At 48.5% G+C, this 15,454-nt stretch overlaps 1 protein-coding gene across 5 annotated transcripts in view; it reads right to left on the reverse strand.

Moving 5' to 3' along the window:
- LOC118078202 (synaptotagmin-like protein 4) overlaps positions 1-15,454 on the reverse strand; it is a 60,860-nt gene that overhangs the window by 17,431 nt on the left and 27,975 nt on the right. For all 5 annotated transcript variants that reach the window (XM_035101961.2, XM_035101960.2, XM_035101956.2 and 2 more), the window contains 3 exons: positions 12,209-12,308; positions 6,440-6,533; positions 5,294-5,387 (listed from right to left, as the gene is read on the reverse strand). In XM_035101961.2, coding sequence (XP_034957852.1) covers positions 5,294-5,387; positions 6,440-6,533; positions 12,209-12,308 — 288 coding nt within the window. The remainder of the gene's footprint in view (positions 1-5,293; positions 5,388-6,439; positions 6,534-12,208; positions 12,309-15,454) is intronic.

The raw sequence follows: 15,454 nt of genomic DNA on the forward strand, positions 1-15,454 counted from the left end.
GGATGAACTCTCGAGAGGTCCAAAGCCCAGTACTATGGATCAGCTGAGCAAAGCAGCTCTGGCGGTGGGGGTGAGGCAGGAATCCCGGTGGAACGACAAGCAAGCGACGCGCGCAAAGCGGGCTTGGTTCCCACGGTCGCAGGAGAAGCCACTCCCTCAACAACCCTTTCAGGCCACGCCTGGAGCCAGCCAGGACCAGGAGCCCATGCAGATTGATAGCGCGCGCGCGCGGGCTTTTCAAACCCCAGCGGCGCCAAGACGCAAGGAGGGAAGGGGCGGGAATTGCTTTCTCTGCAACTCACCCCAGCATCTCGTCAGAGACTGCCCACATCGCAGGGAGTGGCAAGGAAAGGCGGGGAACGGTGGTGCCCTCCCCCACTGACGCAGCACCACAGCAGGGAAACGGGAGAGCCTGGCTGCAGGAGACAAGGGGCAGCAGCCAGGCACAGTCAGCAGACAACAGCCCCAGCCCGCCCACCCGCACAGAGAGGTGCAGAGCCAGCCCACCCCTCCCAGAGCAGGAGTGGTTCTAGAAGTGACGCTAACGCTCCCAAATGGCTATCCCCTGACGGTCCTCGCCTTAATTGACAGTGGGGCGTCAGCCAACTTCTTCTCGAGAAACTTTGCAGAAGAGCACCAGATCCAGCTTCTGCAGCTAGATTTTCCTCTGCACGTAGCAACCATTGACGGCAGGGAGCTGCTGGGAGGGGCCATCACACATCAAACCCCCCCCATGAGAATGACGGTGGGAAGGCACTCAGAGACACTGGCATTCAACGTCACCACCATCTCAGACCCCCCCATCGTCTTGGGCATGAGCTGGCTGGCGCGCCACGACCCCTCCATCAGTTGGCACCAGAGGTGCATCACGTTTGGGTCAGACTTTTGTCTGGAACATTGCATGCAGCACCAACCAGGGGAGGGGCCTCCGACAGCCACGGTGGCCACCATGCATATCAAAGGGGGTGAGGCAATACCCAAGCAGTACTGGGACCTGCAGGAGGTCTTCAGCGAAGCGGAGTCCGACCACCTACCCCCGCACAGGCCTTTTGACTGCCAGATCAACCTGGTGCCAGGGGCGACGATACCCCCAGCCAAGCTGTACGCCATGTCAGACCAGGAGCTGGAGGATCTGCGCGCTTTCATCGACAAGAACCTCAAGCGGGGGTTCATAAGGGAAAGCAAGGCAGCAGGGGGCAGCCCGGTCTTCTGGGTGGACAAGAAAGACACGCAACAGCGCCGTCTTGTGGTGGACTTTAGACGGCTGAATTCGGTGACAGAGCCCGTGGCTTTCCCCATGCCCAGAGTGGATGATCTCCTGACAGCGGCACGCAGGGGCAAGATTTTCACCAAGCTGGACCTAAGGGGGGCGTACAACTTGATCAGGATCCGGGAAGGAGATGAATGGAAAACCACGATGTTCACGCCTCTGGGCTCTTTTGAATATCTGGTGATGCCCTTCGGTTTGCAAGGGGGCTCAGCATGCTTCCAGGCCTTCATGCACCACGTCCTGGGGTCCCTCCTCTTCAGGAAATGCTTGGTCTTCCTAGATGACATCCTTATCTACTCGAATGACCCAGTGCAGCATGTGAAAGATGTCAGAGAGGTGTTGCAACGCCTGAAGGAGAACCACCTGTATGTGAAGCTGGAGAAGTGCAAGTTTCACACCAAAGAGGTGGACTTCCTGGGCTACAAGCTGTCAGACAAGGGGCTGGCGATGGACAAGGACAAGGTGCAGGCCATCCTGGACTGGCACAGCCCCAGGACGCGCAAAGATGCCCAACGCCTACTAGGCTTCGCTAACTTCTACAGGAAGTTCATCAAGAACTTCTCTCGCGTTACGGCTCCCATCACGGACTGCCTGAGAGGCAAGCAGAAGTTCAAGTGGACACCAGAGGCGCAAGCAGCGTTCGAAAGCCTCAAGAGAGTGTTCGCCTCAGACCAAAACCTGTTCCATGTGGTGCAGGACGCGCCCCTACGCATTGAGACAGATGCTTCTGAAAAAGCTGTGGGCGCAATTTTGTTGCAACTGGACGCCAACAGGGAGTGGAGACCCTGTGCCTTCTTCTCCAGGAAGCTGACACAGCCTGAACGCAACTACACAGTGTTTGATAGGGAACTTCTTGCGATCTACGCTGCGTTCCAGCACTGGCGACACTTCCTGGTGGGCGCAAAGCACCCCATCCAGGTGTGCACAGACCACAAGAACCTGGAGTTCTGGAGAACTGCCAGGGTGCTCAACCAGCGGCAGATACGGTGGGCAGAGTTCTTCTCGAACTTCAACTTCTCCATCCACTACATCCCGGGGGAGCAGAATGTCAGGGCGGATGCCCTCTCCCGCAAGCCAGAGTACATGGAGGAGGAGGCGCCACCAGCCCCGAGGCACATTTTCCCCCCGTCGGCATGGTCCTGCGGAGCAGCTGTGGTGAGCGAGGCAGAACTCACAGCACTGACGGCAGCGGATGAATTTGCCAACCGCATCTTCAGAGAACTGAGAGGGGGGAGGGAGCAGGCAAAAGACTTTGCAGAACGCAGAGGGCTGCTTTTCTACAAGGGTGCGCTGTACCTACCCACCACCCAGCTTCGACGTACGGTCCTCAAGCAGATGCACGACAACCCTACAGCGGGGCATTTTGGAAGGGACAAAACCGCTCACCTAGTCATGAGACACTTCTGGTGGCCAGGGGTGCGGGAAGATGTTCGAGACTATGTAAGGGGCTGTACCACCTGCCAGCGGGCGAAGGTGGTCAGTGCAGCGCCACCAGGGTTGCTGGAGCCCTTAGCCACACCACACAGGCCGTGGGAAGTGGTGTCCATGGACTTCATCACAGATCTGCCTTCGTCCAGGGGTAAGACTGCAGTGTTGGTGGTGGTGGACCTTATGTCCAAAATGTGTCACTTTATACCGTGTGCCAGGGCAGTCTCGGCAGAAGAGACAGCCAAACTGTTTGTTGATCACATTTTCAGACTGCATGGATTACCTTTAAGGGTTATTTCGGATCGTGGCCGCCAATTTGTTTCCAGGTTCTGGCGGCGGCTCATGAACCTCCTGCAGGTGGAGGTCAGCTTGTCGACGGCTAGACACCCGCAGACCAACGGACAAGCGGAGAGGGTCAACGCCATTCTGCAGCAGTACCTGAGATGCTACGTCAGCCAGCGGCAAACGGACTGGGTGGTTCGCTTGCCACTAGCAGAATTTGCCTACAACAATGCAGTGCACGTCTCCACAGGGGTGTCGCCCTTTAAGGCCAATTACGGGCGCGACCTCAGATCTTTCCCAGAGAGGGAGAGGGAGGAGGAGGAGGAGGAGGGCCCACAGGCTGAGGATTGGGCAGAGGAACTGGAGACGGTGCACCAGCAGCTCAGAGAACACTTGGAGAGGGCCAAGGAAGCGTACAAAAAGGGGGCAGATCGCCACAGGCGACAAGGGGAGGTCATCAGGGTGGGGGACAAGGTGTGGTTGTCCTCGGAGGGCCTTCCCACCAGAGGGAGGTGCAAAAAGCTGGCACCCAAAAGGCTGGGCCCCTTCACGGTCACGCAACAGGTAAACCCGGTGGCATACAGGCTGGCACTGCCAGAGGACATGAGGGTGCATCCAGTGTTTCATAGATCGCTGCTGTCGCCGTACAGGGAAAGCAGCAGGCTCCGAGACAGCGAACAAACCCCCGAGGGAGGGGGGGAGAGGGAAGGCAGGGAGCAACTCAATGAGGCCACGGCCATCCTGGATTCAAGGTGGGGGGTGGGGGGACTGGAGTACCTCATGGCATGGGAGGATGCTCCACCGTCCCAGAATGAATGGGTCCCAGCCACTCAGATACAGGAGGAATTCTTGGTGGAAGAATTTCACGCCCTCTTTCCCCACAGACCCAAGCCCTGGCACATGGAAAGGGAGGGGGAGGAGGAGGAGGCACGGGAGAGCAGCTCACCATGGCGCTGGGAAGCGGAGTTTGAGGAACCAGAGGATGAGGTATGGGTGTCACCGAGATCCACCCAGTCAGAGGAAGGAGCAGATTGGCAGAACGTTTTTACCCCCACCAGCTCTGACGCCACGGACTTTTTGGGATTCCCGTCCGCCCAGGCGGAAGGGGGGGGCTCGCAGGACTGGGGGGAGGTATTCACACCAACGGGCTCGGAGAGCACTGAGTTCTTAGGCTTCCAGTCGTCACCGACACATGGGGGGGGCCTGGGGAGGGGTGAAGGAGAGCTTGGGAGGGGGGTGGATGTGAGGGACAGGGGATATCGCGAAGTCCCTCCCCTCCTGAGTTCAAGCCCGTCCCCGAGCAAAGGGGAAAGCAGGGAGAGTTCCGATTCCAGTGGGGAAGCAGGAAGTCGTGTCCGAGGCTCAGGCAAGGTAGAGGAGACAGGGTCCCAGGTGGGACAGGAAGGGGCAAGCAAGGGGGGAAGACCCATCCCTCCAACTCCAGAATTACGCAGGAAGAGGAGGGGCAAGAGGATGGGTCTGCCAAAGCTTTTGTGTTGGAGAAAGACGCGCCAAAAGCCATTAGGAGGTTCTGAAACCGACTGACAACATCGCTCCGTGTAAATAGCAATGACTTGAGCACTGTAAATACGCAGCACCAATAAAAGAATAAAATGCAGAGCTGCGTAGCGTCGTTACTCTGAAGTAGTCCACTCCGGCCACTGTGACAAACTCCCATGAACCCCAAACATCATTTCCAATGCTCACAAATGATGGTAGCTGAAGATCAAAACATCTAGAGGATACCAGGTTGGGGAAAGCCTACTTAGCAAATACAGTAACCCCATAATTCATTATGGGCAACTGACTGTTATCAGGAAGTGCATACCATCCAACTGGGCTATGTGGATGTCCTCATTCTGTGCTCTTCTATGATTCTTTTGGCTCTGGAGAAAGCAGTGTGCAACTACACATTGCAAAGCAAACCTGGGATTCCCAATTGCAATGGCAGTGTGTACGGCATGGTGGAGCTGAGACCAGTATTTGCTGCTGCTGACTTGGGCAGGGCTGGAGCAGAGGTGAAGTTGGGGCTGTATGGGTGCATCAGTGGGGCATCGGTGGGGCCACCAATTTAGTACTTCTGCTGGTTCAACTCACAGGGTTTAGACCTTGCAGTGGCCCCATCCAGGTAAGCTGCTACACTCACCTACCACCTGACCTCAGATGGCAATGCAGGGATGGAATATGGGCCAGGAAGAATTACTGGGTGGGAGGGAGAATGTTTTACCCTTCCTTCACCTGCTGATTCTCCCCTGTAAATGTGCCTCCCTGAAAAGAAGCCCCCAATGCTTAACTTCAAGAAATGAAACATACCTTTTCCATACCCTTGCGAGTTGCTTCTTGTAACCAGGAAAGGACTTATACCAACGCCACTGTCTGCTGGAGAGATATCTTCTAGGCTCGATCTCTGAAGAGGAAAATATGACTTATTTATTTATTTACTAAGAGAATCTGTACCCTGCTCCCCAGCCAAAAAGGCTCTCAAGAGCAGCTTGTATACGATCAAGACCAGACAGACAGCCCTTACCCATAGGCTTACAACCTTAAAAAAAAGAACCAATGGAAGAGAGGGAAGAGGAAAATCAAATTCACAACTCAGGCCCCAATTTCTAAGCAGTTGCATTGTAGCGACCAGTTGGCACAGTTCAGGGGCAGGAGATGCCTGATGGAGCTGGGCCTCCAACAAAGCTCCAAATCCCAGCTATCCCACCGAGGGGGGAATGGCTGCCCTCAGATGACAGAGATATTTATTCAGGCTAAAAGTGGTACAGGCTCAGCAGCAGAAGTCATTATTCCAAGGGAAGAGATTCATAATGAAACAGAAGCTACAAAGATGCCCCAATGGTTGACATACCCCACCCACCACGCTTTTAAAAACAAAGTGGATGTGAGCTCACTCATGAGACTCTCCCTATCGCCCTACAATTCTGCTGCATGTCACACACACACACACACACACACACACACACACACACACACACATTCCATTTGGGTGCAGTTGTTGTGTTTTGGGAGGGAGCCTGACATGTAAACCATGTCCAGGGGCTTTTTTCCAATCAAGTGTTATATGAATGAAATACATTGCCCAGGAGAACCTCTCTCTTTGCTGCCTTGCCCCACTGTGCTTTGGAAGCTCCACCTTGGGACCAGAAAAGAAAACCTGCCTTCCCTGAATCTGCGTACCGCCTCCCCATCTAAGCCACCACACCTTGTGACAGCAGATTCCATACGTTCTGAATCCTTTATGCCAGATGTGGGGAACCTTTGGCCCTCCAAGTGTTGCTGAACTAACACCAGCCCTATCAAGTATGGTCAATGGCCATGAATGATGGGAGCTGCAGCAGGTTCAACAAGGTTCCCCATCCCTACCTACCGGTATGTTAAAGAGGACTTTCGTTTGCCTGTTCTAGAACTACAGATGCCAGTCAATGCCAATCCCACTTCCATTGGACACACTACCTTTTCTGCAGAGGATGGAAGAGTAGACAACCTCAGTCTTGGCTTTGGTTTGGATCTGTGTCCTTCTGCTGAATCCAAAGAAGGTTCACGTGATCTGCAGAGAAAGAACAACATTTTATCACAAAGACACAAATCCTGAGATGGTGATGATGATGATGATGTATAGGATAATCTCACTGGATCATGTATTGGTTACAACAGTATGAAAATCCTAGGGACTGTGACCCTGCTTGCCTTACTCACACCCCCACCCCCACTATTTCTCCCATATTAACTCCTGGCCTAGAGCTTCCCCTTCCCACCCCATAGAACTACTAAGCTCACTTTTCACCTTCCCAGCCACGTTTCTGAAGCCACTCCTCTCATCTATTCTGCAGCCTCACTTTGCAACCATTTTTGCCTTCACACTCATGTCTCTGCCTCCCTTTCCTTTTGTGCATGCAAACCACCCTTGCAGTAACTTCATGCATCTTCCTCCTCCCACAGACTACAACTACTAAGAACCCCTTTTCACCTTCAGCCAGTGCCAGATTTATAGGCTAAGTAGGCTGAAGCCTATGGCTTCTAAATCTAGGGGGCCTCCCCAGCCCGCCCATCCTCCCAGCGGGCAGTCTCCCCTCTCCCCAAATTGCAAACCCAAGACTTCATGAGAGGGCAGGGCAAATTGGGCCCAGCAACTATGAGACTCAGAGCCAGCCAGTGGGGCACAATTTGAAACTCTGGGGCCCAACTTGAAAGTTTTTTTGTGGGGCCCTAGTTCACACTCAAAGTCTTAGAGATATAAATCCGTGTGCTAGGTCATTTTCACAAGGTCAGCAAAGCCCTTCAGAAATCAGGCCTGTTATTGAGTTCTTGTGCAAGTTCACTTCTAGATTTTTAAAGGAAAATTAGAGAAGATTTTGATGAGCCTGAGAAACAAGCAAAAGCCACCTTGCTAAATGTTAACTACAAAACAAGGAGACAAAGAGTGAGGGAATGGCAAAGAAATGACAGAAGTGCACCTGATGCCTTAAATGTACTTTCTTCAAGAGATAAAGTTAAGGATAAAATCCTTTATTCCTATATTCCTATATTAGATGCACTTGGAGCCAATTTAAAAAGAAGTGTACTGTGTTGCACAATGTTGCACAATTGTTTTCCATTCTTGCCATCCTGATAGCATCTAAGCAAGAAATTCAGCAAGGTGTTGAACTGTTGATGGAAGCATACCCAGAAGATATTGACCTGAAACTTACTGATGAACTTTTGCACTTTCACCTGTATGTGAGCTAAAGCCATGGGGTTACAGCAGAGCACGCTCTGTCTCATACAGACCTTTATCAAATTGTATACAAGGAAAAAATTCAGATGGCCTTTCCTAATGTGGAACCAATCTTGCAGCTATTTCTTAGCTTTATGGTCACTAACTGCTCGGGAGAGAGGAGTTTTTCAAGACTCAAAAGAATTAAAAATGAATTAAGGGCCACAATGTCTCGAGAGGTTGTCCGCACTGAGCATTCTGTACGTTGAAAGTGACAAACTTAGACAAACAAATTTTGATGAAGTTTTCTAATGTCCTTCAGAGGAGAAATTGAGAATTGCAGAATTTTAAATACCTATAATCATCCTTGGCTTCACTCCATTTTGTTTATAACACTCTTCCATTTTCTTCTAGTCGTGAGGGTGGGGGATTAGAAGGGGCCTCTCAAGTGGAGTAGCTTAGGGCCTCCCTTCATTTAAATCCGACCCTGCCTTCTGCTCAGTTATGAAGCCACCATCCCTTCCTCTTCTCCAGACACTTTGATGTTCCCTCTTTCATGCTTCTTCCTCCCTCTTTTTTGCAATCCCCTCTGGACTCTCCTATTCTGCAGCCACCTTTGCACCCAACCACCCCATGCTGATATACAGCATGCTACTGTGTCTTGAAAGTGAACAGAATCCTGCCAGCTTGTTCAGTTACAGAAGGTTAACGTCAGTTGATGGGTGTTGTACAAAGATGGGGGTCTGCTCATTATAAAAGTATCTCTTCTAAATTACAACAATGGATCCTGAACTTCATGTTGAAGGCAACTCACAGTACCAGGAGCAAAACAGTTTTTGTGCAAAGGTGCTTTGGAATATTTGAGGCTAATACAACAGAGCCTTTCCTGGCTCACTTCTCACAGTAGTCAAACCTTGTCTTAAACTGCCACTCACACACACACCCCCGCCCCAAATTCACTCTACTCACACCTCTGCCATTGTTTAAAATCACCACTTCCCCCACTGCTCAGTTTCCTTTATTGAAACCTCCACTGTTGTCTAAAACCTGCCTTCTCTTCTGCTCCCCTCCCCCTGCCTGACTTCATGCAAATACAGGATTGTGATGCAGCCCTACGAATCCTCCAATGGGAGCTGAGTGATGACATTCTGACACGGACAAGATTGAAATAAGTAAAAACAATTTACAGCCAGAAGAATAGAGGAGGTCCTAAATCATATAATAGTATGAGGTGTCAAAGGCCAAGATACAAACAATGTTGTTCAATGAAGATGCTGGGTGCTGTTACTTTTGCTGGTTGAGTGGGTGTGTTGTGTGTCAACATGGGGTCTATCACAAGGTATATCACATGTAGTGTATCACCGAGTCAGACTATTGGTCCATCTGGCTCAATACTGTCTACAGTGACCAGCAGCATCTTGCCAAGCTAGGAAGGTGTCTTATACTGAGGCAGTTCACTGGTACATCGGTATTGTCTACAATGCCTGGCAACAGCTCTCCAGGGTTTCAGACAGGTTCCCGGTTCTACATAGAGCTGTCAAGGATTGAACCTGAGACCTTCTATATGCAAAGCTATGCCCCTTTGTTAGAAACAACAAGGTTCAAAATTTGAACAAAAATAAAATAAAATACACAAAACATAAAAAACACCAGCTTCTACTGGTGGGGGACAACCAATCATCAATATGGAGAGTCACTAAAACAAAGCTTGTCCCAGCAGGATCAAATTCCATCCAACACCCGGGTGAAAAGGTTTTTAATGTGGCACCAAAAATATGTTGGTGTCAGGCAGGCCTCATTTAGAAGATAATGCTTCTGGCAGTGGTTACAAGGCTTCAAGTAACAGGCAGCACAAAAATAGTGGGAGCTTATAACAAACTTCTCTTGTGTTTGTTCATCACTTTAAAAAGTTGCATTCAAGCACATTATAAACTGCATTTCTGTCTTACAAACAGAGAGAGACACCAACAGCAAGAAAGAGGCTCATAAGCACTTTAAGTGCCATTGGTGAAATAGTTCCTTACTCTGCTTCCAGTCTGCCTTCTCTGAATGTTTTGGATCTTGGGAGCAGCCAGATGTGAAGGAGTTGACTCCTTAGCAGGGGACAGTCTGGACTAGTTGGTTGAGGCCAGACATAGTCAAATCAGAACTGCCCCCCCCCAATGTTTCTCCATCAGCTGATTGAAGTTCAAAATACTTCACCCTGCACTAACTGGCAAAAAAGACCAATTTGCAAAAAGGAAGCAGTTACAGCCTTAAATAAACAGTTTGGCAAATGGCATCCACCTGTTTCAGCACCTCAGCTGCTAGTGCCTGTTTAATGATTAACATTTGGTTGGAATTGTTGTATTTGCAATTGACAAAATGGGGAAGCAATCAACAGAAAATTCCTTGCATGGTTTATTTTTAGCTTTCAAATAGCTGAAAGTAGCTGTGACTATCCCCCAAGTCTTCAACGGGTAGATGTCTTCTGAACATAACAGCAAACCATGAGCCTTGTGGCTGGATCAGGCCAAAGGCCCATCTGTTCAGCATCCTGCTCCCACAGTGCCCAACCTTTGGGAAGCCTGCAAACAGGACCTGACAGTCTGCAGGTTCAAACCTAAGTTCAGAGCATGGATTAAGGAGGCCCATTTTTACTGTGAATAGCCAGGAAAAGTGGCAAGACTTTCAAAAACAAAGCTAGGAGGAGGAGGTTTTCTATAGTGCTTGATTGCAAAACTTCATATGTTAGAGCAAGGATATCCACCCTTCCTGGGCCTAGGGGCACATTTGGAAATCAGAGGAACTGTTGTGGACTCGTGCAAGTTACTCCCTTCACAGAAGAAACACCAATGATGCTGAGGAACCCCCACCAAAAAACACAACAGACAAAACTACATCCTCCCGCCCAAAAGAACTGGCATGCCCTCACCCCAAAACGGACCACCCCTCATCAACCAAACACAAAAGCCTTCATTTAAAAAGAAATGAATGGGTGGCACAAGGTGCCCTGGTGGGCTCAAAGGAGGGTATCTGAGGATATGGTGGTACCCATGTGCTCCCCATTGGGGAGCCCAGTAACAGTTATACTTAATTGTAAATTTCATCATTATTGGTGTCTAATATTATCTATTATTATCTATCTAATATCTATCTAATATCTTCATCTAATATTATCTATCTGAACAATAATGGTGAAATAATTAGTTTTCCTCCTTCCTTTTTTAAACAGAAAAGAAGTAAAAAAAAAAATCCCCAGAACTTTCTCAGAATTATATTAGGAAATAATCTTGATTTGATAAGTACATAATCAGACACTTATTAGAGAAGAGAGATAATGGGCTTTAAATATACCTTACCGTGTTTCTCATATTATAAGACATGTCTTATATTTATTTTTTCCTCAAAAAACACACTATGGCTTATTTTCAGGGGGTGTCTTATTTTTTTTCTTCCTCCTCCTGCCGCGGCCGGCATTGCTGCTGCGCCTATCACTATGTCTTATTTTCGGGGTATGGCTTATATTCCTTGAATGCTTAAAAATCCTGCTATGGCTTATTTTATGGGTATGTCTTAAAATATGAGAAACAGGGTACTTGCTATCAAAAGGCACTGGCAGTTCAGTTAAAGAGGATGGTCCTAATGTATTTAATACATAATAGCTTTTCCTGCTGTTCATACAAGATGACAACAGACTTGCCAGGCCAGGCAACTGTGAGGTCTTGAAGTGCTGGCCTCTGAACTTCAATGCTTCGACCTTCTGGTGGAGACCTATGGGAAAGACCTTAACTGCAAGCCTTCTTTGGGTGTTCTCACTGATGCCAGATCAATTTTGGACCTTCTCAGACCAATGTGGTGCCACTTGTCTCCTTTTTCTAAGTATGTATAATTTCACTGGCTAGCACAGGGGTTCCCAAATTGTGGTCCATGGCCCACTGCTTCATTTGTGGAGTCTGCAGTGTGTATGTCTGTGAACAAAACCTACCCATTTGAATCCTATGGAATTCAAATTAAAATACAATATGTACGAAATAATTTTAAATGTGATTGTGGGGGGGTATTGGTTTGTTTTTTTGCGTGTTTTGTATTCTCATTTAGTGTTTTTCTGTTGTGAACTGCCCTGGGGTCTTTGGATGAAGGGTGGTAAACAAATTTAATTAATATTAATATTAATATTAATAATATGCACTTTGAAATGATTCCGATTCTAGCACATCACATCACAATTGCTGCAGTAGGCAAAAAGGAACCCCCCCATTAAGTGGTCCACCAAGATCCTCAACAATTTTCAAGTGGTTTGTGGGTGGGTGGGTGGGGGGAGCTTGGGAAGCATTGGACTAGCATACACCCCTTGTTGCTTTTGACTTTCTGTGTTGCCTTCTCCCCCCCCCCAAATCTATATTTAAATTGCAGGTGCTTGGGGCAAAGACCTCCCTTTTGACGGTCAGTGCTCAACAAGCAATATCACACCAATTCCTTGACTGTGACAGTTTTCGTTGACAATGAGTTCCATGTGTGTACCAGTAGTTCTCTTTTGTTAATATTACCTTTCTTCTTCTGAGATAGCGGAAGACAAAACTGTTGCTTCTGGTGGTAAGGATGATTCCCTGTCTTCCGGACTCTCTGGGACATGTTCATTACTCTCACCTGTTAGAAAGGAGTCAGTGAGATTGAATCAATTATTTTTTTAATGCTGATGGCTGCTATAGTTTCTGTGGTATTTTACATAAGAAAGAGTTTTCTGTATGATTAATGCCAAGCTAAGGCACCTGGCTTCCCCCCAAGAATCCCGGGAGATGTTGTTTATCCCCACAGCTACAATTCCCAGCACCCTTAACAAACTAGTTCCCAGGGTTCTGGAGCTAGAACTGGGATTCTGTGAGCAACTGCCCCATATTGAAGTGTGGAGCAACTTCCTGCACACACAGTGAAGTATTCTCATGCTCTGCACTGGCCCTGCCCACCTGGGCTGGCCATTGGGCCCTTCTAGACAGGGAGAACTATGTAAGACTTCCTGTCTGGGCTGGAACCTTGCTTGAGCAACTGTGGTCTTCCTGAGTAGGACTTTATTTGGTTTAGTGCCTGGCTTAGTTCCTCCATACGGAGTATTGCTAGATTCTGCCCCCTCCCACTGGCTCTGACCCAACTCCAAGCACACAGCTCCTAGCTCCAGCTATGGCTCAGGCTTAAAACAACAGCAATGGCTGAAAGGACTGGAGGAATGTGCTGATGTTCAGGGAGCAGGGGAGTTATTTGTTCAAGGAAGCAGTGATTGGTGGGCAACACTTCAGTGTATGGCAGCTACGTGGGAGGGGGCAGGGACACAGATATCAACTGGGGAGTGGGTGGCATATGACCCTTGCAGATCAGCTTTGTGAAAACTGCCTTACAGGGTTCAGCCATAACCAGAGGCACAGACCACCTTTTTCCCTAGGTTGGCAAGCTAACAAACCCAGCTTGAAAGTTAATCAGGACGTGGCAGAGAGCTGTCAATGAAATTAATCCACTCCAGGATTTTAAGGTAGCTACTTCCTGTTTTGAGTCAAAGTCTTCTGATCTTAGCAAACACAGGAGGAGGCAAAGAGAGCTAATAAAAGGAGGACCCCCCCTTTGTTTGCTCTGGCACAGGAAGAAGCAGTGAGTTGAGAGTTGTGTTGTACCTACCAGATGAAAGAAAAACAATGCAGTTCACACAAATATTTAAGGGAACATGGAGGCATCAAAACTACCCAGGTAGGTGCCAACTGGATGTTTGGCAGTAGACCAGGGGTAGGGAAACTTCAGCCAAATGTGGACCTCTAAGCCTTCCATCTGACCCTCAGGACTCTCCCCAGTATACACATCCCATCCACCCCAGACCATAGCTGCCAAGTTTTCCCTTTTCTCGCGAGGAAGCCTATTCAGCATAAGGGAATTTCCCTTAAAAAAAGGGAGAACTTGGCAGCTATGCCCCAGACACACCCCTCAACCCCCCTGTTGCATGCCCTCCTTGAGTGTTTTTGCCTGTCTGGAACTGGTCCTAGAACTCTTGTTTGCCTGGAAGGAGGATGGAGAAGAGTGTGTGTAGAAAAGGGGTGGGAAACACTGTTCAGTCTGAGGGCTGCATTCCACTCCGGGCAACCTACTGAGGGCCACATGCCAGTGGTGGGTGGGGCCAGTGTGAGCAGAGCAATCCCTGTAAATTTTACCTTTAAACTACACACACACACACACACACACACACACACACACACACACACACACTACTTTCTATCCTCCACCCAACCAAGCAAAAGGCATTATTAGAATTCAGGGATACATTTCATCCAGGCAGAAACACTTGGGGTTCAAAGCAGAGCCAGTGAGAAGCATGGTCGAAAGCTGTGAAATGAAGCTGCCAAATGCACCTCTGTCAGAAGGGATTTCCACAGCTTAGGGGCAGCCACAGAGAATGCTCTTTCCTGGGTCACCACCTTCTGAGTTTCTGAGGATGGAGGAACAACCAAAAAGGCCTCCTCTACCGATCTTAGCACCTGAGAGGATATATGGAGGGAAGGAGGCAGTCTTTGGGGACTGAGTCGTTTAGGGCTTTAAACACTAAGATGCACACCTTGAATTAAATGCATTGGTGCAGTTGCTATGTTCTTTGGCAAGAGTGCTTTACTCAGGTCAGCTATGTCTTACCAGTAAAGAGATTTCAAATATGCAAACTTGAGTTATTGCTATTATTTATTATTCTGCATCTTTTCCAAGACACAATGGGCAGGTTGCTAGTGGTGCTAATAAAATTAGCAATGAACCATCATAAAAACTAATCATAAACACTGAAGTCAGCCCACCCCTGTGTAAATACTCAATGCGTCTAGACTGGTTTACACCACACCAATCAAAAATGTGCCACTGATCTTAGAATCATAGAATCATAGAATCATAGAGTTGGAAGAGACCACAAGGGCCATCCAGTCCAACCCCCTGCCAAGCAGGAAACACCATCAAAGCATTCCTGACAGATGGCTGTCAAGCCTCTGCTTAAAGACCTCCAAAGAAGGAGACTCCACCACACTCCTTGGCAGCAAATTCCACTGCCGAACAGCTCTTACTGTCAGGAAGTTCTTCCTAATGTTTAGGTGGAATTTTCTTTCTTGTAGTTTGAATCCGTTGCTCCGTGTCCGCTTCTCTGGAGCAGCAGAAAACAACCGTTCTCCCTCCTCTATATGACATCCTTTTATATATTTGAACATGGTTATCATATCACCCCTTAACCTTCTCTTCTCCAGGCTAAACATACCCAGCTCCCTAAGCCGTTCCTCATAAGGCATCGTTTCCAGGCCTTTGACCATTTTGGTTGCCCTCTTCTGGACACGTTCCAGCTTATCAGTATCCTTCTTGAACTGTGGTGCCCAGAACTGGACACAATACTCCAGGTGCATTGCACAATATTTGTCCTTTACTGTAATTTTCCTCCCTGGGGTCATTACAGAACTAAAACACAACTCACCGGATCAGCAACACATTGGGAAAACTTTAAAGCATATCAGGTTGGAGATGAGAAGGATTTTCCTTTTATGGTAAGTTTTGTATCTAAAAGCATTTCCACGAGCTATTTTGCTTGTTTAAAGAAGGTGCTTTCAGAATACTAAACTTGCCTTAGGAAATAGTGTCATAGAAGGAAGACAGCTAGAATGAAATGGCAAGTGACACTCTGGCTCACAGTTGCCCAACCAGTTTAACTTGCTTAGTTCTTTGTTGTGTTAAAGGTCCAGCTCTTCAAAAACTATATCCTCTTTAACAATTTTAGTATCCAGTTGAAACAG

Source organism: Zootoca vivipara, chromosome Z, assembly GCF_963506605.1.
Source record: "Zootoca vivipara chromosome Z, rZooViv1.1, whole genome shotgun sequence".
NCBI classification, from domain to species: domain Eukaryota; kingdom Metazoa; phylum Chordata; class Lepidosauria; order Squamata; family Lacertidae; genus Zootoca; species Zootoca vivipara.